The sequence below is a fragment of the Geotrypetes seraphini genome, chromosome 12 (genome assembly GCF_902459505.1).
Source record: "Geotrypetes seraphini chromosome 12, aGeoSer1.1, whole genome shotgun sequence".
Lineage (NCBI taxonomy): Eukaryota > Metazoa > Chordata > Amphibia > Gymnophiona > Dermophiidae > Geotrypetes > Geotrypetes seraphini.
The window spans coordinates 21,629,222-21,656,407 of NC_047095.1; the positions used below are offsets into that span (position 1 = coordinate 21,629,222).

The window sequence follows — 27,186 nt, forward strand, 5'->3', positions numbered from 1 at the left end:
AATGTGCGGCGGCGGCGAAGAAAGCAAATAGGATGTTAGGTATGATTAAGAAAGGGATCACGAGTAGGTCGGAAGATGTTATAATGCCACTTTACAGAACAATGGTCAGACCACACTTAGAATACTGTGTCCAACACTGGTCTCCATACCTTATGAAGGATAAAATTCTGTTGGAGAGGGTGCAGAGGCGAGCCACGAAACTAGTCAAAGGTATGGAGAATTTAAGCTACAAGGAACGCCTCGGAAAACTGGGACTGTTCACCCTCGAAAAGAGAAGACTGCGTGGGGATCTGATAGAGACTTTTAAAATATTAAAAGGATTTGACCAAATTGACCAGGAAGCAGCATTACTGACATTTTCAGATGTGACACGGACAAGAGGTCATAGCCTGAAACTGAATGGCAGCAGGTTCAGGACAAATGTCAGGAAGTTCTGTTTCACACAAAGAGTGGTGGGTGCTTGGAATGCTCTCCCGGAGGAGGTGGTGGCAGAGAATACTGTTCTGGGTTTCAAACGCAAGTTGGATGCACACCTTCTTGCAAATCATATTGAGGGATACGGGAAATCCGGGTCTCCAACAAGGAGCACCTAAATGGGCCTCCGCGTGTGTGGATCGCCGGACTAGATGGACTTTGGTCTGATCCGGTGAAGGTGTTTCTTATGTTCTTATGTTATCAAATTTCGAACACTTGAAGTTTAATGGGCTACAGTATTCTGGATTAGATGCAACTTTAATAGACTTTACTGCCAGTCCTCCTAGAGCAGGGGTGTCAAACTCAATCACATAAGGGGCTGAAATCTGAAAAAAAAGGCTAAGTTGCGGACAAATTTTTTTATTTTTTTTTTTTAGATACTTAGGGGTCCTTTTAGTAAGGTACGCTAACCAATGTAGCGCGCACTAAATGAGCACCTTAATAAAAAGACCCCTGAGTCTTAGCAGAAGTATAGGGTTACAACCTCTCCAACCCCACGCCGGCTCTGTGATGTAAACAAAATAAATAAAAAAGGCTTTTCCTCTTTCTTTTAGGTCCTAGACAGGCATTCTGATTTTGTGCGTATGTGTGTGCCCTTGTTGAGGTGGGGGTAGATGAGAGGAGGTTGTTCATTATTATTCAATAATATAACTGCAGGGGCCTGGTAGCAAGGGAGTAGGGGTGGGGATGAGGGCAGAGAAGGTTGAGAAGCATGCAGGCAGGTGGGTGTTGAAATAATAAAAACTGTTCCCTGGAATGCATGAGGCCTCCTGGACACACCATTGTAATAAATGAATAGAAAATGGAATGTGGGCCTCCTTGATCTCTCTCCTTCCCTTTAAAGGAAACCTCACAAATACCTTTCCTCAGTTGCAGGTCTGCTTGGGACCTGACTCTGCAGGTTCACACTGCATCATCTGTAGGTTCACGTGTCCTGCAGAGGATCGCTGGGCGGGAGTAAGCGATCCTAGCAGGCCGCCGTAGCCTCCGCTGCATGTTCCCTCTGGCTCAGTCCCACCCGCAGACCCGTACGTCAGAGGAGGTGCGGACCGCACTAGAGGGAACGTGCGGCTGAGGCTACGGCGGCTTGCAAGGATCGCAACTGCCAACCAGCGATCATCTGCAGGCCGCGTGAACCTACAAATGATGTGGCGCTTGTACCAGCTTTTTTTTTTTTAGCCTAATTTTTAATTAAATGTAAATCACATTGGATTTGGATTTTGCGATCAAATCAAATATTTTAAATAAACTTGAAAAAAAACTTAAAGATTTGAAATTGGCTGGCGGGCCAAATGTCAGGACCCCGCTGGCCAGATATTGATATGTCTGTCCTAGAGAGAGCTGAACCAGAGCAAAGTGTGCTGGAATTAAAGGACAGATGGATCTAAATTGTCTTAATATAAACCCTCCCTCTCCACTTCTTACTATTTCATTCACTTGAGAACTAAATGTTAACTTTAAAAGATACATCAATTGAAAGAGTTGTATCATTGTTTAGTGTTACTTTATTTGGGATAAATGAAGAGAGAGATCCCAGCCAGAACAATATTGTTAGGAAAAAACAGTCTAGTCTTTTTAAGTCTGATGTCTTATTTTGGTTGGGGGTGTTCCTTTGTTATTGTTTTTTAAAGGAAGGCTAGTTATGGATAACAGACAAAATGGTATAAAATCTAGGATCTCCTCAACAGCCAAGGATAAATAGACCTTTCTAGGGCTTCTGTGCCAGATGGAACATTGCATCTCTACTCAGTGCAACTTTTGGTATTGTATAGTGGGAAGGCACGCTCCTTTAAAAGGTGGCCACCCTCGGGGACCCTGAGCATTTAAGCTATTCTACCATATTGAGTCTTCAGTTTACGGTCACTGGAGAATTGCTGGCATGCTGGGAATGTGAACTCTGTGCAGTATTGTTTATGAGGAGGACTGATTGTTATCAGCTCTTGGAAAGGAGGAGGGGTTAAGATAATGTGTGCGCACAAAAGAGCACAAATCACCCCATTAACTTCCTGATATTGTATATTGAATAGTAAGAGCACATCCAAGCAAAAAGCCATTAGCAAGCATCCCAATACATCAGGCTATCTCATACTCTTCTTATTCTTGTGGGGTCAGCTGAGAGGAGGAGAACATTCCTACATACCTAAAAAGGCAAAGGAATTCAGAGCAGATCTGTTTCTTCCTAACACACTTGGCGGTTAAGAGTATTGTCAGATACATTAGTTGAGGTCAAAATGTTTTATGTTACATGGAACTCTGCTTATACTACCTGGGTGGCTCTGGTGCTCTTTTTTGTTTTAAAAATTAAACCATAATATTGTATTTCTGGGGAAAGCTATATAAATAGTATGATTTCACATCAACTGCATTTATTAAAAATCAAATCTGCATTTTCTTGCTTTATGTTGCAGCTTCCTAGTGTCCTAGACATGAGCTCTCCAGGCATAGACCTGCGATACTGGGGAAGAATCCTGTCTAACATTACTGGATCTTTTCGGGAGGTACGCACTTGGTCTCGCAATAACTCTGAAAAGTACAGGGTAAATGCAAGGGTGCATTTTCAAGCTAAGGCCTTAGCTGTTTAGATAAAAGTCTAAGACAATTTACTTCCACCAATGCACTAAATCATAGGTTCTCAACCTTTTTGAATCAGAGCCCGCTTTTTCAGTGAATGATTCGATAGCGCCCCCCTTGGGTAAACTATATTGTACAAAATATATATTGAAAAACAAGGACAAATTTTTAAAATTATTTTATTAGAAGATAATAACAATATTGATGTATTACTCACAGTATGATTAAAAATATATATTATTTAAAAATGAATATAATATTATTAGTGAGAGAGCTGAGTTTGATGTGATGGAACTTCCATCCAGCACCTGTTCCTTCTTCTCTCTCCATTTCTCTTCAGCATCTGCTTCCCTCTCTCTCCCCTCCTCACTTCCCTTCAGAGTCTGTTACCCTTTCCCCCTCTCCCTCCACTTTCCTTCAACGCCACTCAACCTCTTCCCCTCATCAGGCCATCTTCCTCCCTTCTCCTTACCTTCGCAGGCGCTCTTCATAGTTTTCTCTTTCTGAGGTGTCCGGACACAGCAACATTCTCACCAAGTCCCGCGCAACTGCCCTAAAGCTTCCTGTTTCCGCCTGGGTGGCTCGCATCAGAGGAGAAGCTTTGATGAGGATGTTGCCGTGGTGGCATAAACTTGAAATGTCAAAAGTTGAAGAATCAAAACAAAGGTGACAGTGCTGCCATCAGTGGCCATTGGATTTGGCCAGTTGCTCAAGGGGGCGGTGGCTGGTCCTCAACGCCCCCTCAATATGACTTGGACTCAAAATGCCCCCTTAGACGTCTCAGTGTCCACCAGTGGGCGGTAGCACCCCTGTTGGGAGCTACTGAGCTAAATTATAGCTGCTCAAACTTGTGGGCAGTCCTGGAGGTGGAATTAAGAAAGTTATCTAGACAAATTGATTTTTAGTTTCATATAATTATACAGTTCTGTGCAACCTTTGGGACTTCTGTGTAGTAAATTCACAGGTTTAATCCACGATGTGCAAACATTAAAACAAATTTTTAAATAATGAACTGATATAAAGCAAAAGCATACAGTGCTATTCATTCAAATATTAGTTTTCTAAGAAACAAAACATTCGTCAAGCTGTAACTGCCTTTTTTGCTGGCTGCCTGTAACCAGGACTGGCTCAAGGATACCCGATACCTTAGGTCAGCGGTAGGCAATTCCGGTCCTCGAGAGCCGGAGCCAGGTCAGGTTTTCAGGATAGCCACAATAACTATACATGAGATAGATTTGCATCTCAAAGAGGCAGTGCATGCAAATCCATCTCATACATATTCATTGTGGATATCCTGAAAACATGACCTGGCTCCGGCTCTCGAGGAATGGAATTGCCTACCCCTGCCCTAGGTAAAGCTTCAGCTGTGTGTCCCCCAGCCCTACCACTTATATTTCAGCATCTCCCCTTCCCTGCTTCCTCCATTGTCCAAAACCAGGAGAAGATCCTCCACAGCTCAATTAAGAATGAACAAAACAGTGGAGATATTCAAGGATGCTGTTGTGCTAATTTATTCCAAAAGCAATGGTAATTTTGGGCAATGGCTCGACACACATGTGTTTGTATATATGGCCTGCCTCAGGAGTTTTCACGGAAAATATCCTCATAAATATTACTATTGAAGCTTTTTATCCATGATAGGTTGCACTCCGCAAGACATAGTATACTAACTATAAAGCTCCTGAGGCAGGCCTTATAGGCTGAAACATTTGCGTGTCGAGCCATTGCACAAAATTACCATTGTTTTGGAATAAATCAGCACACCAACATCCTTGTATATATCAATTGTTTGTTCATCCCCCTATTATCCAACATATTTTCCTCCATGCCCTTCTTTCCTCTCTTATCCAGTATCTTGAATTCAATAGCCCCCACCAAGATGTCAGATATCTCCCATCCCTCTCTATAACCCCACCAAAGGCTAGATGCCCCATTAAAAAAAGAAAAAAGCCCCCCCCTCCTCACACATCGATAACGGCCCTCCCCAACGTCTCCCCGATGAACTGGGACTGATACCCCCTGCCCACACCAGTGAAAATTATCAGGAGGGATGCCCACTTCCTTCCTGCCATTACGAACCCCCACCCCATGTGAGAGAAAATTGGCAAGAGGGATGCCCACTCCATCCTGCCAATGGAGGCCCCAACCGAACCATCCCCTCCCCCCCCCAAAAAAAAGCAGGAGGGCACCCACTCTTTCCTGCCATTGGATACTCTCACAACCCCCTTCGGTACCTTTTTCAGAAGTTGGGAGCAGGAGGGCAGCACGGTCCCTCCAGTTCTGAGGCCCGCCAGTCGAAAGTGACGGGCCTTCCCTTCCCTGGTGCATCATGTGATGCATGGAGAGGGGCCTAAGGCCCTGATTGGCTCAGTGTGAGGCAATGACATCACTTTTCATTCGGGGTATCATCAGAGAGAGGTAGGTGCTTCCAAATGCATTCTCTTCTTCTATTGAGAGATGCCTTATCCTTCAAGTATGTATGCAGCTCTTCCTCCCATCCACTTCCCCCTTTCTGATCAAGCTTGGATAGGAAATTAGTGTGGTGGGGAAAAAAAGAATGACAATGGGGACCATCCCAGAGGTCTCCAGGCGCTGCTATTGGTCCCCTGGCCTTGCACTGAAGAACACTGCATTCTAGTATACTGGCATAAGGTCAGCATTGGTGCACCCATGTCAAAGGCAGGTATAAATTAGTGTGCCTAGGTGCACAAAACAATGCAAGTACCTGGAAACATGCCCATGGCCTAACGGTTAGGCACTATCCTGTAGAAAAGTGCCTAGTACACATAGGCACCTGTTAATTTGATGGTGCCTAGGCACCTTTTATTGAATTGCCCTCAAATATGTCTGCCTAAAGTCTTTGTGTTAATAAGGAACATTGCCTTTTGTTTCAGCTAAGTCAGAGGCAGAGCATTCAGGACCTGCTGTGGGCTCTGCAACCATTTGTACAGGAAGGAGGTCCGAGGACATTCAGTCAGCTCTTGGATTCCCTCTCTGCCCTCTTGTGTGGGTATCCCGAGGGAGAAGGTACCAGAGTGTTCTCCTTCAACTGGTATGAAGATAATAATTACAAAGCCTTCTTGGGTGTCAACACCACCAAGGAAGAAATTAATTCTTACGATAAAACAACCAGTAAGTATATGGTGGACTTGAGAGATTATACAAAATTTGGTTTCTATGTAAATTTATGAGGTTTCTCTTTGTTCTTTTGTTGTAATCACTTTCTGTACAAGATTTATCTTGATTTGTTAATTTGAAATTTATAAATAAATTAAAAAAAAAAAAAAAAAACAACCCAACCAGTAAGTTCTCACATAAGCTTGTACTTAAGCAGATAAACAATGTACCAAAGTAATTATACTATTGAGCACCAAGCTGCAGTAATGTGTGCCAGGCTGGATCAGACCAATGATCAGCATTCTGCATCTAAGACTGACTAATCCTGATCTCTTGGAAATGCCCATCAGAGACACTGAGTTCTGTTCCCTATTGTAATCTCCAAGTCTCACTGTCAAATAATTAATGGACCTGTCCTTATGTTAGCTTGTCCCAGCCTATTTTTAAACCAAGCAGGTGGTCTTGACCACATCCTCACAGCTTACTTTTATGTTGAGTGAAACAATACTTTTCTTGAATGCGTTTTAAATCCATTACCAGTTTCTTTCATGGACTGTCCCTTATTTATGGTATTGTCTGAAATAGTACATTTCCATTCTTTATTAACTTGTTCCACACCACTCATGATTTTGTACACCGCTATCAACCTGATGTGATATCTAGGGTTTTCAGAGCTCTAATAAGAGAGATGCTCTCCATGAAAGTGAAATCTGACCCATGGCCTGGGCACTTAGGGCTCCTTTTACAAAGCCGCGCTAGGGCCTTAATGCGCAGAATAGCTCACACTAAATTGCCGCACACGCTAGCCGCTACCGCCTCCTTTGGAGCAGGCGGTAGATTTCCGGCTAGCCCGCACTAATCCGGTGCGTGCTTTAAAACCGCTAGCGTGGCTTTGTAAAAGGAGCCCTTAATGTTGTAATGAATGAAAATTCCATTTTGACATAAAAACTGGATTGGCATGTAGACACCTGCCCTTGCCTGATTTGCTACCATATAAAACTAAAAATTATACGCAGGGAGTGACCTTATGTATACTTTTTTTAAAATTATACTTTCCAATTTACATAATCCCTAAAAAAAAAAAATCAAGAAAGGACAAAAAAAATGGAAATAACTAACCTCCACTTTTATGAAGCTGCATTAGCATTTTTTTATCACTGGTTGTGCCAGTAAAAGCTCTGACGCTCACAGAATTCCTATGAGTGTTGGAACTTTTATCACCATGGCTTCATAAAATAATACAATTCAGGCTCAAAAGTTCATATTTCAGAGAGATAGATGAGGGCAACATAAATGGGGGGAAAAAGCAATTAACAATAGAAATCCCTGAGTCCCTAAACAATACTGTGTGTATATTTTTATGTGAATATAAAGTAGTCATGTCTGGGAGTAGAATTACATGGCGCTTGCATAAATACTTCACTAATCCAGCACTAATACATGTGTGTATTTGTGTCTCCTTGGCTGCAGGTGTAAATATGAGGTTGGTTTGAAAGGTTTGGTCAAAAAGCAAGTTAAACAACATGGCCTCCATCGAGGGCTATGCATTTAGTCCAGGGAATTTCCAGGTTTGTTTGTGTTTTTGTATCGGGAAAAATAGCTTTAAAAAAAAACTGGAAGGGCTGACTGAGCCTGCCAGCGATTTTCCTCCAGTCAGGCACCCCTGCAGCCACCACCTGGCACTTGCCAATTCGGAGAGGAGGTCCTCTCTCCCTACATAAGAACTGTGTGAGCCGTGGAAAAAGAGGGCTGACTGAGCCTGCCAGCGATTTTCCTCCAGTCAGGCACCCCTGCAGCCACCACCCGGCACTTGCCAATTCGGAGAGGAGGTCCTCTCTCCCTACATAAGAACTGTGTGAGCCGCGGAACGCGGCCCGCGGACGCGTGCCCAAGGCCGTGTGTCCGAAGGGGTGTGGCCAAAGGGGCAGGTCCTGCCCCTTTGAAGCCCCTTCGGAGCCGCCAGGAGCATTAAAGGGAATTATCATGGGAAAACGGAAAGCTAAGATTATATCTTCTTCCCTGAACGTGATTGGACCGATGGATCGTCATCTTTCCGCTTCAACTGTGACTCCTACAGAAGGTAGGCTTGAAATTCGATCCCAATCTGCTTCTATCTCTTCTGGCGAACCCATGCCTCCACCTCAGCCTCTTACAGTATTAAGGGAGAAGGCAGACTCTGTTTCCATATTAGGGTCAGATTCAGCCTCTCCATTACTTCCAGAACTGGACTCTAAAAATGTATCTGAGGGGGAACAATCTTTCATGGTATCTCCTGTTTCAATGCCTATTGGTCCTATTTCTAGGCCTGAGATAGGCAATAAACAAATTACGTTGCAAGATGTCTGGACTGTAGTAAATAGAATTGAGAACTCATTACAGGGCACTGTAGTTCAATTGGCAATTATGGGGAAGAAATTGGATAAAGTAGAAACATCTGTTGTTGCAATGCAATCATGTGTTGTATCTCATGTTAAGGATAATACTATATTACATCTTCAGTTGGAAAAAATGGAAAATGTTATGAGATCTAGAAACCTCAGGTTTTTGAATTTTCCTATTTCCCATTTTCTCTCTCCTTTGGAACTACTAAAAATGTATTTTAAAGATATACTTTCCTATACAGGTTTAGAAAAGTTTACTCCAGATAATCTTTATTATTTGCCTACCGGCATTAAAAGATATCAGAAGAAGGGGGGGAAGATCAACTAGCATCCCCTGATAGTTTAAACATTTCCCAATTACTTGAATCATCAAAAGATTATATAGCCAAGAGAGCAACATTATTAGTCACTTTTATGACTGAAATAGAGAAATAAGATATACTTAAATTGTATTTTTTGAACAAAAATGCCCTGTTCTGTGGTCAACAGATAAATATCTTTCCAGATGTCTCTAGACAGACACAGTACAGGAGGAAGCAATTCCTGCAACTCAAGGCAAAAACCTTGGGTGTGGGTGCATCATTTTTTCTTAAGTTCCCCTGTAAATGTTTAGTGACCTTTCAGAATACTAAATATATATTTTTAGACCCAGTTCATTTAGAGAATTTTCTTTTAGACAAACATAAATTGGATATATTACCTGTTACTAATGCAGAAGCTGAGAAGGAATGAATATAGAGATTTATTGCCTGGTGTTATAGTTTATTGAATATTGATGTTTAGTTTCTTATATTACTTTCTGGAGGATAAAAATTGCGACAGGATTAGTCAACCCTCAATAATGTGGGCTTGTTAATGTTTGTATTTTAATTTGAACTATTTTCTTTATATTTTGTATTTTTTGCTTGAGTTTGTTATGATGTAACAATAAAAATTTATAAAAAAACAAAACAAAACTGGAAACTCGCTGGACTAAGTATATAGCCCTCAATGGAGACTAAGTTTTTTAACTTGCTTTTTGACCAAACTTTTCAAACCACCCATGTACTTATTTATGCTTGCCACCTCCCGGTACACACATATAGAGTGACTTTAGAAAAGAAAATATACAAGTCCTGTCCCTTTGCAGAGCATTCCCCTCTGTCGAAGAATTTTGCCATTCTCTTAGAGCATTGGGGCATCTATCTGGGCCAATGGGATCAAAAACCTCTGGCTTACCAGTGGGAGTCTGGCTGTTTGGGATAATTGATGGTTGAAGGGGAAATAACTGAATGAGGGGATAGGCAGGTAGGTTAAAGGGAAAGGGTTGGTTGGGAATTTGGAGGGTACTGGCTAGTAAACTAGAAAGATCACCTAGCTGATTGGTGGAAAGGCAAATTTTTTGACTGGATGAGTGGAAAGCATGACACCCAGTGGTGATGATGCAGAAGCAGTGTTCAGAGCTTATGGGAAGGAAGATGACTCAGCAGGGTTGAATAGTAGGACCAATGGGGTTCAATATACAGAGGGAACTGTCACTGCTAGGGATAGGAATTAAAATGATCATTGAGAAAGCCCTATTATGTAAAAAAAAAAATCCATGTACTGATTTGGAAATTATTCATACCCTTTCTTTTAAACTACTCTAATCTGCATAGATGCGGAAAGAAAAAAAAAAGTTAAAAATGTTGGTAGTGAGGCTTAGTTTGCTCCTTGGTTGGTGCCCTCGAACATATTAATAGCACCTGTTTAAAGCATTTGGGAATGTTGGGTTTCTAAACTTTGGGAAAGGGTCTCTACATAACCTTGCAGTGCCATTCACAGAGGAAGTAACATCTTGCACTGTACTGAATACCCCAATGTCAAAAAGTTGTAATGTCAGGAAGTACTTTTTAATGGAGAGTGTATTAGATACCTAAAATACCCTCCCATGAGAGATGATGGAGATGAAAATGGTAATAGAAATTAAAAATGCGTGGGATAAACAAAGAAATTCCGTATGCCACCTTAGCAGTGCTTAGATGGCCAGTCCAGCAATTGGGAAGTCAAGCTGGGCAGACTTCTATGATCTGTGCTCTGACATGGCAAGGACATATCAAGATCAAGTATGCATATATGTAGTATTGCATCATTCCTTATGCTTTGAGTTTGATGTGTTTTGGCAGACTGGACGGACTGTACAGGTCTTTATTTTCCATCATCTACTATGTTTAGGGTTACCAGATGTCCTGGAGAAGCCAGACATGTCCTCTATTTAGAGGATTGTCTGGGTGCCCGGAGGGATTTTCAAAACCTGGCAGTTTGTCCGGGTTTTGGAAGTGTCTGACCTCAGGGCCACATCTGGAGGGCATCTGCACATGCACGGATGTCGACGTGATGCCGTCATGCGTATGATGTCAGCGTGTCGACATCCACGCAAAAGCGGTCCCAAGCTTGGGGAGGTTCGTGTGGAGGTGGACCAGGCGTCCTCTCTTTTTCAATTAGGAAATCTAGCAACCCTAACTATGTTACTGGAGAATCCATGAACCAGGAAAAAAGTACAAATAGTTACATGAGACAGGCGGGGTTTTGAGGGGCTGGGAGAAGGGAAAAATCCATATACGATGGACACAAAGGAGCACATTCTATAGCTACCCTTACTTCCCAGGGAACTTCCAGTTACTTTGTAAAAGTTGCATTATAATGTGGGCCAACTATCCCTACATTGTACTGCCTGAGAAGTTAGATTCCATGTCCTCAATGAAGCAGATAATGATCTATAGAGAGAGGGCAACTGAACATTTTTCTCATAGCTTTCTTGAACAATCATTAATAAAGATCAGTCAGTCATATAATTTCATGTTTCTTAAAGCTTACATTATGCTTAAATAAAAGAAGAAAGAAAGAAGCACCCACGGAACATATTTGCCCTTTGCTTTCTGTGGTATTGAAAACATTGGTTCAACATGACTTTGGTTCTTTATCAACAAGCACTTTGTTATTCTCCCCGATGTATTTGTCTCTGGCCCTTTCAGCTCTTTATAAAGCTGGCAGGCTACAGGCTGCATGGTTTCATGAACAGTGAATAGTCAATATGATTCCAGGAATTTCCTCTGCTTTCTTCCTGTAGCGCCCTTTTGTAATGCACTGATGCAGAGCATGGAATCGAACCCTGCAACCAAAATAGCTTGGCGTGCAATGAAGCCACTGCTGATGGGAAAAATCCTTTATGCACCCGATTCCCCTGCTGCGAGGCAGATCCTTAAGCATGTGAGAAACTGAGACGATGTTTTTGCTTTCCTCCTGCCTAATGTAAAGTTTCAAATGGAGATATTTGTTTGCCTATTGCTAATGCCTGCTCTTTGTTCATGTGCGCTTGGCTTTGATCCTTCCCCATCCACGTCTCTAAGGATAACTGAATGTAGCAGAATCCCTGGCTGCTTTGGAAGTACCTGATGTGGGCTCACATTACTTAACTTTCTTCCCAAGAACTAGAGGCTCCTACAAAGGACAAACAAAACTGTAACTCGTTTCCTATTGGTCAAAGCAATGGAGCAACTGACCTAACAGCAGCACAGCAAAAGGCGGGAAAACGTTTGTTTATTTTTAAGAATAAAAAATCTGTTGACAATTGTGTCAACATATCCTCCCATGTGAAATATGGGGAGGGGGCAGAATAATGGATATTGATGTGCATTCATTTGAAATTATGACATTTCACTCAATACACAGAGGAGATTGAATGTACAATCACACTGACACAAATGAAATCCAGTCGTTCCAGAACTAGTCACAACCAACACATCCAATAATGATGGAGAAAAAGCCTTGGGTATAAAGAGCCAAACCCTGTCGAACCCCAATGGAGTAGATAAAACAGGGCAATTCACCTTCAGGCACAGGCTGAAAAAAATTCCACCAGCAAACTGAAGCTATCACAATATCCTGGTAATAACCAAAATCATAAACATGTTACATATAACGCTCAATTTAGTCAAAGCATTGCTGGATGTGTTGGTTGTAACTGGTTCTGGAACAATTGGATTTCATTTGTGTCAGTGAAATTGACATTTCCCATGTTTTTCATATCATCCCTCCCACCCCCCCCCCCACCCCCGTTGCAATGACAGGAAGTACAAAAAACCCTGAAATTTCTTTATATGTCATTAATTGTGCTCACACTTCTGATAGGGTTTACACTTTAAGAACATAAGAACAACCATAGTGGTTCATACCAATGATCCATCCAGCACTACATCTTATTTCCAACAATGGCCAATCCAGGTCACAAATACCTGGCAGAAACCCAAATAGTAGCAGCATTGTATGTTACTGATCCCAGAGCAAGTAGTGACTTCCTCCATGTCTGTCAATTGCAGAGTATGGACTTTTCCTCCAGGAACTTGTCCAAACCTTTTTTTTTTTTTTTAAACCAGCTACATCAACCGTTGTTATCACATCCTCTGGCAATGCACTGTGCACTCTTAAAACAGGAAAAAAAAATTGCTGGACCAAGTGAAAATTCCTGTAAATGACACAGGAAATTATACAAAGTGAAAATGTTAAAGCTGCACACCCTAGCGATGGATACTTAGAATGAATGACAGAGGTAGTGGTCAGTTGTTTTTTTTTCCTCACACGGGGTGAGAATTTGACACTTGGGAAGCACAGGAGTCGGTGACAAAGCAGCTGAGGGACATGGTGGGCAAAAGCTAGGAGGGGTAACCTGGGTGCTGATCCATATGCTCAATCCCATGGAACGATAGAACTCCAAAAAGGGCCAAATCAAGTTCCCAAATTTTTAATAAACATAAACATGTTGGCCACCTGGAGGGTGTAGAGAGGAGAAGAAGATATGATTGTAGCAGGTCGGGTCTTGCCGAGTCTGTGTAGAAAGAACCGACGTGTCAGCATGATGGCTGAAACATAGGTTCTTTCTACACAGACTCGACGAGACCCAGAAACCTACTACAATCATGATGTCAGCCGCGAAAGCCTAAGAGAATGGAGAAGAAGACATGTTGGCTACCTGAGGGGTGTTGCGAGGTAGAGAGGGGAAAGAAAGATGCTGGCCACAGGGAAAGAAAGTAGAGGAGAGGGGGGAAATGCTAGCCATGGGGGATGAAGTAGAGAAGCATATGCTGATCATGTGAGGGGTGGGGATGGGAGAGGAAGGGAGATGCAGGTCACTAAAAGGATAAGTAGTGCCTTGAAACACCCTTGAAGGCTTGTCTAGGGTATCCAGTACCCATGGATTGTCCTTGTCCAACACTATCCAGACAGTGCCAGGGAGACTTGTATAAATATTCAACAGTATTCCCTGAATAGCACCACCTGAATGTTTACGGATAGAGCATTTATCTGGACAGTGGCGGCAGCTGCTATTTGGATAAGTGCTTTGTAATATTTGGCCCTCTAGATGTGGGGATTATCTGATAGATCCCAATGAATGAATTTTTTCACTTCACCTGCCCAGTTGTCTTGATTCTTGATTTTTTTTTTTTTTTAATTATTATTCATTTCTCACCACTTTTGAATAGATGAGCTATAAAATCTTATACGCAAGTCACTTCTAGTCCCCTACATTATCCCACCCCACCTTGTGTCTTTTAACCAGTCTCTGTTTGAAGCCACTACCGCTGCTTACTAGATTTGCCCAGCAATGTTTTTACATTCCACTAATGTGTGGGGTCTCCACTATCTCTGATGGCAAGCCTTTAGAAATGGCAAGAATACAAGAGTAATTGTTCATTTGAAATATTCTTAAATGTTTTAACAGCAAAATATTTATGGGTAATACCGCAGAGGGGTCATAGAGTTGGTGATGGATTGAGGGTTTCCTTTCCCATATTCTAAGGGAGAGCAGAATAGTGAACATGGCATGTGGAGAAAGAAATGTAAGCCTCAGATGCTATCTATGGGTCTCAGAGATAGCTTCATGTCATTCATGAGCCATGCCTAAAGTATCTGATCTTAGCAGAGAGTGAAAGTGCAAGGAGAATAGAAGAGGCAGATATAATGAAAGAGAGAATACCAAAATGGAGATTATCCAGATGTCACAGAAAGAAGATATCTGAATTAGAAGCATTGCCCTCTAATAATTTGCTCTTGTTGTCCCATAGCCAGCTAATCTGTTTTATTTTTTTACTTCTGAAGGCAAATTCTACATTTGAACAACTAGAACGACTCAGACAGTTGGGCAAAGCCTGGAAAGAAGTGGGACCTCAACTACGGCACTTCTTCCAAGACAGTGTGCAAATGAAGATGATTCGAGTAAGTTCGATCTCCACAAGAAGGCAACTAATGAGAAAGTGTTCTCTCTAGAACTGATGCAAAGGGATTTGGGCACCTGAGGCAAAATTTCAGCCTTAGAAACATAGAAACATGATAGCAGATAAAGGCCAAATGGCCTATCCAGTCTGCCCATCCACAGCATCCACTATCTCATCCACTCCCTAACAGATCCCAAATGGGGGGGAAGGAATCACGTCAAAGGTATTACCCCCATGTGAGAAAAAAATTGGCAGGAGGAATGCTCAACCATATGCCAGATGCCACCCCCTGAACCATCCCCTACCCTACCCCCTACCTCCCCAAAAAGGCAAGAGGGATGTTCACCTGAGCCGCTGCCCCTCCCCCCCCCAGTACATTTGTCTAAAGAAAGCAGGAGGGAGGCTCAGTCCCTCTAGTTGTGAGGCCTGCTAATCCAAAATGGTGGGCCCTCCCCTCCTCAGTGCATCATGTGATGCACACACACACAATCTGCCTCATTAAAAAAAAGGAAAAAGCTCCCCCCCGCACTGACCCCCCTCCAAGAGCCACTGACTGCCCCAAACCAATCTCCTCCCCTTCCCCCCAAAGAGGCTCCCCCACAAAACCCAAGAAAATGGCAGGAGGGATGCCTATTCTCTCCTGCCACTGGATGCCCCCCAAACCTCCCTCCGAACCTCCCCATACCTTTTTAAAAAGTTGGAAGCAGGAAGCCTGCTCTGAGGCTCCTGCTTCAGGCCTCCACTCCTAAATGAGAGGCCTTCCCCTCCCCAGTGTATCATGTGATACACAGGGAGGGGCTAAAGGCCATGATTGGTTCAGATGCCTAAGGCCCTTCCCAAGGAGTGGGGCATTAGGCGTCTGAGCCAATCAGGCCTTAGGCACCTCCCTCTGTATCCAGTATACTGAAGGAGGAGCCTAAAGCCCTGATTGGTCAATCCAATCAGGGCCTTAGGCTTCTCCCTCAGTATTTTGGATATAGAGGGAGGTGCCTAAGACCTGATTGACTGATGCCTTGGGAGGGGTCTTAGGCGACTGAACCAATCAGGGCCTTTGGCCCCTGCTCTTGCATCACATAATGCACCGGGAAGGGGAAAGCCCCTTATTTAGGAATGATGGGTCTGAAGCACGAGCCTCAGAGTGGGCTTCCTGCTTCCAACTTTTTCAAAAGAAATGTCGTAGGTTTGGGTGGGGGGGTGTCAGGAGGGAGTGGGCATCCCTCCTGCCATTTGGGGGGGGGAAACAGTGGTGTGGGGGGACCATGGCATAGAGGTGTTCTGCAAGGCAGGAGGGAGTGGGCACCTTACTGCTAATTTTCTCTCATGCTCAATTTTCTCACATTGGAGATAGTCGTCATCAGTGCTGGGGGACTTTTTTATTTTTTTTTTTAATGGGACAGATATTTTGCAGGTGTAACACTCTTAAAACATCTGTGTCATTGAAAAAAAAACCCAGGCAGTCGTTTTTCTGATTGCTAAAACACCATTTATTTATTTTTTTTTTTTTTGGGGGGGGGGAATAGCCAAGTGATATTAGTGCATCAATCGCTTGGCTACTTTGCATGTGGTTTTAGCTAATTTGCATGGCTGGATCAGAAAATGGGCAATCGAGGGGAAAAACATGTGGCGGACTGTTTTGTGCATTGGGTTGGTAAAAGTGATCGTCGCTAAAGCTGTGAAAATAGCGATGATCACTGACTTTAGTGCATCTAGCCCTTAGTCCAGCGAGTTTCCACTTTTCTTGTTCCATCAGAAAAGTGCTGAACGATAAAGTGGAAACTTGCTGGTCTAAGTGTATAGTCCTCAGTGGAGACTGTCCCAACTGAAGTCAGTTGGGATGAGAACTTGTAAGCACCCTTTCGTACTTTGGGCTGCTTTCTCAAGGTAATTGGGCAGGATTATAAAAAAAAGTATCTGAGCAACCCTGGCTATAGAACTTATGTGCACCCTGAGAGATAGCACCTATAAGTGTGGGCATGCAGTTATAGAACTGACCTTCGCATATACTACATTGGCGACACAGGTACAAAATTTTTGAATGCCAATAAAGTTTCTGGGAACTGAATTAGAGGAAAGCACTAGTTGAAGAGGAAAGGAGATAAGTATCAGTGTGAGAGTGAGGAGAGAGAGATGAACACACCTTTGGTGCATCTCTCAACCTGCTCCCTCTCTGATACTTTTCCTACTTTGGGCTAGATTCACTAAGGGCACGGATCAGATCCATGAGGATCTGATCCGATCCTTGTCTGGGGGGGCTGATTCATGAATTGATCAGAATCATGCCCCCCAACCGCCTGCCCGGATCGCTCTATAGTAATCCCAATGCATGCGCAGACCATCTATAGATGGTCTGCGCACGCTGGCCCCTCCGAGCCTGGCAGAAAATTTTTTTTTTTAACTGTTTTTAACTTTTTTTAGCGAGCCCTTGGTTTTAACCTCCTTTAAGTCCGTGGGCTAAAACTACGGGCTTGCACTGTGAGGCTGGGTGGGAGAGTCGGGGCAGGCGGGAGAATCATGGCTGCAGGAAATTAGGGCTAAAAGCAGGAGTTCGGGACAGAGAGCAGAAAAACAGGGCAGAGAGCAGGGCGGCAGAAGGCAGGGCAGTCGGAAAAGACCTGAGCGACTGGTCCTCAGCAGTCGCTTGTTTGTGATCGGCCAGCCTAGTCGGTGTTGCAGGTTTTTTGTTTGTGAATCGCTGCCTGCCATCATTTGAATGTTGTTCCCCCCCTCATTTCCATGCGGAGAATGATCAGGACACAGGTTAATGAATCAGGTCGGAGGGTAAAGGAGTCGCAAACCGATCAGTACACGATTGGTTTGCTTAGTGAATCTAACCCTTTATTTTATTTCAACAAACATATATTTTGTTCAGTGTCAAAAAAAAAAAAAGCATGCATAGTCAGAAGAAGGATTTCATTCTTTTATGCCTCCTGCTAGAAGTGGGGAGGATTGTATAATGTCTACAGCCAATTACGGCAGGTGCAGAGTACTGGCGGGGTACCCCAATTCCACCCAGCCCCCACCCAATCAAGGATGACCACATATACAAGTACTGTTTTTTTTCCTTTCTAGAAAATAAAAAAAAAAGTTCTATGTATATTAATTGTGGATTTGCTAAAAAAAAAATTAAATAGCACAGGTGGTCTCTGATGAGTAGGTTGAGACACCATTTTAGAATATAGTTTTCGGCAATGCTTATTAAGTGAAGTGCTGTGCACTTTGCAGTTGGAATGATTAATGGTAAGCAGCTGCCCAGTGTAGAGAGCAAGGAAAGTGGGGGAGCTTTGAGGAAATTACACTACCTTCTGTTTCAGGACACACTGAAGAACCCTACAGTAAAAGATTTCCTGAACAGACAGCTTGGGGATGACAGTTTCACTGCTGATGATGTGATAAACTTCTTTTACAATGGACAGCCGCGGGATCGGCCAGATGACCTGGTGAACTTTGACTGGCGAAATGTCTTCAGTGTCGCTGATCAGGTTGTGGGCTTGTTAAATCCTTACATGGAGGTGAGAACTAGCGAGCTGGAATGTGCAATATGCCTAGAATGAAGTGAAACCCGAAACAAAGCCCCCACAATAACAGGTTTACTCTGAATGAAAAGCAATCCAAATGGCAAATTGTCGGAATGTGCTTATGTGGATTTAGCTCACACCTTTTCATTGGCAGCTCAAGGTGGGTTTCATTCAGGTACAGTATTTCCTTGTCTCCTAATCTGTTGGAAAACATAATAGTACAAACAATCTCTCCCACAATATTTTGACAACCACCCACCATTAGCTTATAAATCTTGAACACTGTGGTGAGATGAAATACTGCCTCAGTGCTGTGACTGATTGCAAAAAATAACAACAAATCCCCACAATACATATATCATACTTGTTAGCAGGTGGCTATGAATGAAGGAGAGCAGACACGGTTTGAAGGCATGATAACCCCTGATGCAGTGAACCTGAGCGAAACATAGCTATGTCGGCGGGGACTCTCCTGGATGATTAATCGGATAAGTTTTGATTTTTTTTTAATAACATATGAAGCAAAATCCTGTTTTGGTGAAGATGAATTTATGAAATATTTGGAACTGATGACGAGGCATTATGGATTTAAAGTCGTATGTATAAAGATAATGGCCACTTATGACTGGTCCCGCTAACAAGTATAGTATATGTATTGTGGGAATTTACTAATTTAAAAAAAATCTCCTGCCTTACTGAGTTATTGGCCACAATTTTGCTTAAGTGACTGAGATGCAGTTCACCTCCTGCTTACACTCTTCTTAAATGTGCAGATTTATCAGGGGACTTCTATATACAGCACACAATGTTAGGTTCTATTTCCATACTGAGATTTCAGCACGGAAAAGCATTCCAATGGATGCAAGGCACCGAAATGTGGCAGATCCATGCCAAAACACACTTGTCCAATTATAGTGCTGCTACTACTACTACTATTTATTATTTCTAAAGCACTGAAAGGCATACGAAGCGCTGTACATGTTAACATACAGTAGACAGTCCCTGCTCAGAAGAGCTTACAATTTAATTTAGACAGGACATATCAAGATTGGGGAGGTTATAGTGAGTATAGTGCCTAAGTAGGGTTACCATATTTGAAGATGGAGAAACCCGGACACGTAGCCCTGCCCCATTCTACCGGTGACCCGTCAAATGCACGCAGGACAATGGCACGCCGAACATTTGTGCACCAGCACTCACTGAGACCCGACAATTTTTTATTTTTGAAGGGTCGGGGGACCCCCCCTACACTTAAAACATTCAGCTGCTATCTAGTGTTAGGTTAAGGTTTACATGATGATTATAGGAACCCGTAAAGGGACCCCATAATCATCATGTAAACCTTACCCTAACACTAAATAGCAACTGAATGTTTTAAGTGTAGTCGGGTCTGTGTGCACTGGCATGCAAATATCTGGTGTGCGATTGTCGGCACGCCACTGTTCTGTGCACAATTGTCAGTGTGCCCATTCTGCCTCCAGCCCCACCCTGTTCCACCTCTAGCCCCACCTCCCAAAAGCCGCATCTTTTTTTTTTCTGACCTCCCTCTGCGGCTGGAAGGCCTCCAGTGTGCGCGGATGCATATGACATCTTCTGCGCATGCACGGTGAAGGCTCTCCAGATGCGGCCGGAGCTCAGGGCTTTCTAAAACCTGGACAAACTGCCGGGTTTTGGAAAGTCTGTCTGAGAACCCAGACAGTCCTCTAAAATGAGGACATGGCTGGGTTTTCCCGGACGTCTGATAGCCCTACGCCTAAGTGTTTCCCACATGGATCTGAAAAGGGGATGTAATGATGAGGACATGAGTGATATCCACAGTCTTGTAGAATAGTGTGGATTCGTGCCCAACTTGCAAGCTGGAATTTGCACCTGATTTCAGTTGTTGAAAATCCACGTGCCCAAAGTTGAGCATGGATCCTGGCGCTATGAGCTACTCTAAAGGGCTCCCGTACTGGAATGCGGTTCAGTGCCAAATTTTTGGAGGCGTTGAATTTTGAGCACCATTTCCTGAAACCAGTCCTTTATGCCTACATTAGTGTAAAACAAAAACTGTGTGTGACAACGAGATTCCGGATGTGCCATGAGATGCCGGCAAGGAGGAGAGGCGCAGGTGCCGGCTGACTGCATACAGGTTGTGCCTCTTGTGGCGAGAGGCACGACCTGTAATCAGTCAGCTTGCGCCGGCACCTCTCCTCCTTCAGCACCCCCCCCCCCCCCCCACCACCACCACCACCATCACCACCACCACCAGCATAGTAATAGCAGGCTCAGGGTCTTGTCTGGAGGGCCTCCATGCATGCACATATGTTGATGTGATGACATCACACATGCGTGTGATGTCATTGCTTCGACACCCGTACATTTCTGGATGCCCTTCGGCCGCGGCCCTTTAATGTATCGCGCCTGCAAAAAATTTGCGTTACACTGGCCTACACAAATGTGCACACTCAACATTTTTGGAATAGTAAGGCTCTAATTTAGGTGGGCATTTGATTTGCATACATAAAAAAAGAACAGTATGAGTAGCAGGTGATTATAAGGCCCTCGCAGCACTGAGTTGTTTCATATTTCCTCAGTACTTAACGAGAGTCCATCGCTTATGATTGTTCATGATAGATCATTGTCAAGGTATTTGGTGAGAAATAGGCTTTGGTGTCTTCAAGGCCCTTTTTTCTTATTTTTGATTTTGTAAGTAGACATAAAAGCAAATGCCAAGGATCGTGCTCCAGGGCTTTTGTCTCTTGGTTGACATAGTAATCTTCATGCCCGTCCTAGTTTTCTCCTTTCAAAACACTGCAACATATAATTCAGTGCAGCCTTAAGGATAAATTAAAGAACAGTCTTTAAATGCAGGAACTGTCTACCTGCAAAATAATATACTGTTTGTGGGAACTTTGATGTGGAGCAACTGTCAGGTGCTGACCTGTTATAGATAATGAAAAAGATTAGATCAAACCTGTCGGCCTCTTGGCGTTTTCTGAAATGTGTTGATGGATGGTCTTCCTAGACACTTCAGGAGCCAGATAAACATACACCTCTCCTTACTTAAAATTGGAACGTACTTCCTTTTTGATGGATTTGGGGCTAAACACTACTTGATAATGATATGATTATGACTTCATTGTGCCACTGAGATTAACTCATGATCACAAACAGCAAGTGTAAATGGAAAAGGTGAGTTATAAACTGGGATGAACGCTAAGATGCGTATGTCACCTCATCAACAGCAACCCGTGTACTGCTTCACTAATTATTTAGCTGGAGGGTATGCGTAGTTAATAACAGTTCACAGATTTGTAGTAAAATAAGTCCTGTTCTAGGAAGACTAGATTAAGATATGTGTTTACTGTAAACTGGGTTGCTGGAGGCACAGGAAAATAAAGTGACTTCCCTTGAGTCACAGAAAAAGAGGAATTCTATAAAGAAAATCAAGTGTCTACTTTTCTGTACACGCATTGGTGGAACATGCCATATTCTAGCCATAATCGTGCGCACCAGTGTAAATGATTGTACTCTTTGTCCTGTGTGTATGTCATAATAAGATTGTAAGCTCTGTCAAGCAGTGACCATCTCTTGCGTGTTTTAATGTTTGGTGCTGTACAGTGGTATAATAAGGGGGGTGCAGGGGGCTGCGGACCACCCCAGGCGCCACGTCAGTAGGGGCACTGGCACCTCTCTGCCACAACATGCCACCCTTACCCTGTTCCTCCATATTATCTTTGCTAGAGTGAGCAACTTCTGCCTGTTGCTCGCACCAGCTTGCTTCCCCTCTGAATCACTTCCGGGTCACGGGGCCAGGATGTGAAGTCAGAGGGAAATCCAGTGCTGGTGCATGGAGCATGCTTGCAGAAGCCACATATGCTGGCGAAGATTAAGAAGTGCCGTGGAAGGGAGAGTGTAAGTGTGGAATGGGAAGGAGCGGGAGGCATGGAAGGAGTGGGGATGTAGGTGGGGCACCACCGCCACAGGTGCCTCCTACCCTGACTACACCACTGGCGCTGCATACATTTGGTAGCACTAGAGCAATAAAAAAATAGTAGAAGCAGTAGTATCTAGATCTCTACGAAATGAATGTATATGAGTATCCCGCTCAAACTCCATCCATGGGGCAATTCTATAACTTGGCACTGAGATGTAGGCGCTACAGTGGGGCGTGATCAGCACCAATTCTGTAATGGCTTCAGGGTACGTCTCAGCTATTGTAGAATACTAGCGCAAAGCCACATCGGCATGCCCACTTATGACAGGTCAAAGCCTGGTGTAAATTGGAACCCCTAAATGTGTGTAACTTATAGTATTCTATGAGTAACACGTGTTGCTTGGTGACACGCCCATGTGTACATCCCTTGCACTTACATGCTAAACTGTGCTCAAATGTTGTAGAATAGCACCTTCAAAACAGTATCCATTATGTTTCTCAATATTAGTCTCAACGCAACTCTCATTCGATTTCCCTGAACCCCTACCACAAAGCTAAGTACTTTTTTTGAGTATATATATATATATATATATATATATATATATATATATATATAAATTAAAATTAATAAAAACGAAAAAGGTTCAATGAAGAGCTGACAAATAAAGCCTCAAATTTGAATAGTTGGATGTACGTAGGGGTGGCCCTGGTCCCTGGCGGAAATTTAAGAGAATTTGGGCCTAGATTTGGGAGAGTCTGCCCCATAGAGCTAGAAGTTCTCTTCTGAACTTTTGACACTGAAGTGCAGGGGGGGCTGGTGGGGGGGGGTTGGGACGGGTGGGTCTTTGGGGGGGGGGTGTTAGGTCTTTTAGGTCTTCGTGAAGGACTAACACGGAGGGCCTTGCGTTGTCTACTGTTGAATTTTGTTTCGTTGTACTGTTTGGTGTGTGAGTTTGTAATATGAAAACTTTCAATAAACAGGAATTAAAAAAAAAAAAAAGCCTCAGACTATGAAAATTTATTGAGTCCCTGGTGATGCTGCTGAGAACCGAATGAGAGTTGCGTTGAGAGTAATATTGAGAAACATAATGGATACTGTTTTAAAGTTCTAAGCAGTTTTCTAATATTTGATGATTAGTGAGCTTCTCAACAAGTCAAGGATTGAAGATTTAAGTGCCTTGATAGGAGGAGGAGTAGAATAGCACCTAGCAAGTGCTACTTATGCTTAACTGTCAGTTATTGGCACCTCCGACACGCATTGTGGTGGTGTTTTATAACTTACATGCACACTTACCGTCTAACATAGAAAGAGGGGTACCTGATTGCCCACCTGTGAACTGTGTGTCCTCACATTTAGGTGGCATTTTACAGAATAGCAGATAAGCAGATTATTGTCTTTACATGTGTATGACCATCTGTGCATAAATGCTGATATTCAAATTATTCACATGCGTTACTGATACCTAAATCATGGTGCCCTCCTTCTAGAATTATCTCAAAAGTTTTTTAAACATTAAGTGGCTTAGCTGGGACTTAGTGAGCCCTGAACAGGAGGATTGGGATATGTGCCCCCCCCCCTTCCCAGGGCATGCACACTCCTTCCTCAAGTTCTGGTGCACCCCTGGGTCTGGCATCTCCCCCACCTGCACTCAGCTATCTACCCGCCCACAAGGTCCTCCACAGCTACAGCATCAGAGACAGTAGTAAAGGGTTCCTCTCTGACTGGTGTCCCGCCCACAGGAAGTTTCTTCAGCATGGTGGGATATGGTAGAGGAAGAGGCTGGCCGGACAGAGAAACAGCATTTAGCGCTTTTTCTGACACTGTAGCTGTGGAGGACCCCATAGTAGGTAAGTAGTTGAGTGTGGGGATGGGAAGTGGCAGACCTCGGCTGCAGGCGGCCCCTATCTTAAGGTGGCCCTGGGCATTTTGCCAGGCTCACTCAATGGTAGCTAGCTACACCTGCAGGTCTAGGAGTGTATCCCAGGTAGAATTCAGGGATAACATCTCAATTTTACTGCCATTTATCTGTTTGAGGGGTGGGGGGATTTTGTGTTGAGACAGTGATTCTTTTAGTTTTATTGCTTGAAAGTCTACTCCTGATTACTGTTCATACAATGAAATAATTAAAGTCATCCCAAGCCAAAAGACATCGTACCTCAGAGTGTGATTGCCAAACACTAATTTTCTGTCATTGTTGCCAGAGCATGTTGGAAATATTTTTTTATAACACTTCTTGAAACTGAAAACCTTTTGTGATTATGTGCAGTGCTTGACCCTGGATAAGTTTGAAGGTCACACCCAAGAATCTCATCTGACCCATCAAGCTCTTTATTTGCTGGAGGAAAACAAATTCTGGGGCGGACTTGTCTTTCTTGACTTTTTCCCCTGGACAAACAAGCTCCCACCTCACGTGAAGTATAAGATCCGAATGGACATAGATGTGGTGGAGAAAACAAATAAAATCAAAGACAGGTTAAGTTTCTACTTACTCTAAATGACGCTCTTTTGTATAGCAAGAAACAGGGATGGTTGTAGGTACCAGTCTCTGCCCTGCTCTAGGCCTGAGCAATCAGGAAGGAATGTGACTGTGGGAAATCTCTTTATTTTATCATTTCGACTCTCTGCTGGATGGAATTACTATCTTTTCCAGCAGTGTGTTGAAGTGAGTATATTTTAAGATTGCTATTTTTTCAGTAAGTATAAATACATTAAAGCCCTATTTACATTACATTACATTACAATTACATTAGGGACTTCTTATCCGCCTATACCTTGCAGTTCAAGGCGGATTATAAAAAAGCTAACTGGACATTTCCAGTGAAGTTACAACAGTTTTTTTTTTTGGGGGGGGGTTTCAGTTACAAGGGAGGAGAGGTAGCTGGATTAATTCCGGAAGAACTTGCAAATTGGATATTAAATTGACTGTACGTTACTGTGTGATATAACAAATAGATTACAGTTAGAGTACAAATAAGATTATGTTACATTTCAGGGATCTGAATACTTGGTTGGTGTTTTGGGGAGGAAGAGATTATTTAAGTGGAGGCTTTGGGGGAGAATTTATCTAGGAGGAGGGGGAAGGGTTGGGTTAAGATATCTGGATAAATTTTTTGAAAAGTAGGGTTTTGATTTCTTTTCGAAAAGTTTTGAAGTCGCCCGTGATTTATTTATTAAATTTTCTATACCGTTCTATCAGGGGAGCTCAGAAGGGTTTACATGAATTTATTCAGGTACTCAAGCATTTTTCCCTGTCTGTCCCGGTGGGCTCACAATCTATCTAAAGTGCCTGGGGCAGCAGAAGATTAAGTGACTTGCCCAGGGTCACAAGGAGCAGCGTGGGTTTTAACCCACAACCTCAGGGTGCTGAGGCTGTAGCTTGAACCACTGCACCACACTGTTATATTGCACACAGTTATATTGCATAAATGTATTTATTTGATAGATATATATATATATTTTTTAGCCCGTCCTCCCAAAGGAGCTCAGAACGAGTTACATATCAGGTACTCAAACATTTCCCCTATTTGTCCCGGCGGGTTCACAATCTATCTAATGCACCTGGAGCAGTGGAGGATTAGGTGACTTGCCCAGGGTCACAAGAAGCAGCGTGGGGTTTGAACCCACAACTATATTCCAAAAAACACCCATTGTACAAAAGAGCACACCCAAATGTACACCATGCAGGAAGAAAAAGACCTCGGAGACCTTTATTGGTAACAACACTGCTTAATATTAGTGAATGTGGCAGGTCATGTCTTGATCATTGGTGAAAAAGCTCCCAACAGGTGCAATGCTTAAATAATAAATTACTAAACATCATAGAAACATAGAAATAGACGGCAGATAAGGGCCACGGCCCATCTAGTCTGCCCACCCCAATGACCCTCCCCTACCTTTCTCTGTGAATAGATCCCACGTGTCTATCCCATTTGGCCTTAAAATCAGGCACGCTGCTGGCCTCAATAACCTGAAGTGGAAGACTATTCCAGCGATCAACCACCCTTTCAGTGAAAAAGAATTTCCTGGTGTATTCAAAGAAAGCGCCAGTGTTAAATAACAGCAATTATCTGAAAAGTGTAGAGAAGCATCACACTTGGATGCCAACACTGTTGCCCCATACCCTATGGGGCCTCCATTTCACCACTTTATTGGAGGAAGTGCTGCAGTGCTTTGCTGAACGTGTTCATTCAAAAAAATGGCGCCATTATATACTTGTTGGATAGTAACACCTGAAGTTGCACTGTAAATAGTTTGAACCCACAACCTTAGGATGCTGAGGCTGTAGCTCTAACCACTAAACCACACTCTCCTGATTTTTAGAAAGCGAGCATTTACACGTATCTAACTCTGCTGTTCTGACTTTATCTGGATATTTACCCAGTGAACAGGCTGAATTTTGCCACACACTAGGTAAAGCTCCACTCGTAACTGTCCCAGCACAACCTGGATAATTTTGAAGAAGAATGACTGGATTTTCAGTGGCTTTATCCGGATAATGCTGCCAGGAATAGGTCAGTAGGACTTACCCAGGTATGAACCGTTTCTGCTTGGATGCGTCCCCCTTAAAAATGCTGCATTTATTTATTTATTTCCACCTTTTTGAAGATATTCACTAAGGTGTTATCCAAATATTGTTTTTTACATTTGGGTATTTAATATAATATGACGATTTAGCTTAAGTTATTTTTTTGATGTTGCTTGTAAACTGTTTTTGTTTTGATAAACATTGCTGAGATAATATGGTGTTTAGAATCTTATCATCTGAATATTTCCCATCTCTCATGCAAACTTGGTCCTTTCTTTTGCATAGAGCTTTTTGGACCCCTGTTCGTTTACAAAAACTAGATAGCTCTAAGTCTAATAGATGTTGGCACTGTCATCTTGAGACTGGGACATTAGATCACCTTTTATTCTATTGTCCATTTATATTAGTATTTTGGAAATCAATTTGGCCTCAAATCAATAGGATGTTAGAGAA

General features: G+C 43.0%; 1 protein-coding gene across 1 annotated transcript in view; it reads left to right on the top strand.

The window, feature by feature from the left end:
* Positions 1 to 27,186, top strand: part of ABCA4 (ATP binding cassette subfamily A member 4) — a 221,770-nt gene that overhangs the window by 45,029 nt on the left and 149,555 nt on the right. Inside the window, exons 7-12 of the mRNA XM_033916873.1 lie at positions 2,883 to 2,972; positions 5,940 to 6,177; positions 11,632 to 11,771; positions 14,658 to 14,774; positions 18,085 to 18,282; positions 24,475 to 24,680. Of these exons, the coding sequence (XP_033772764.1) occupies positions 2,883 to 2,972; positions 5,940 to 6,177; positions 11,632 to 11,771; positions 14,658 to 14,774; positions 18,085 to 18,282; positions 24,475 to 24,680 (989 nt within the window). The remainder of the gene's footprint in view (positions 1 to 2,882; positions 2,973 to 5,939; positions 6,178 to 11,631; positions 11,772 to 14,657; positions 14,775 to 18,084; positions 18,283 to 24,474; positions 24,681 to 27,186) is intronic.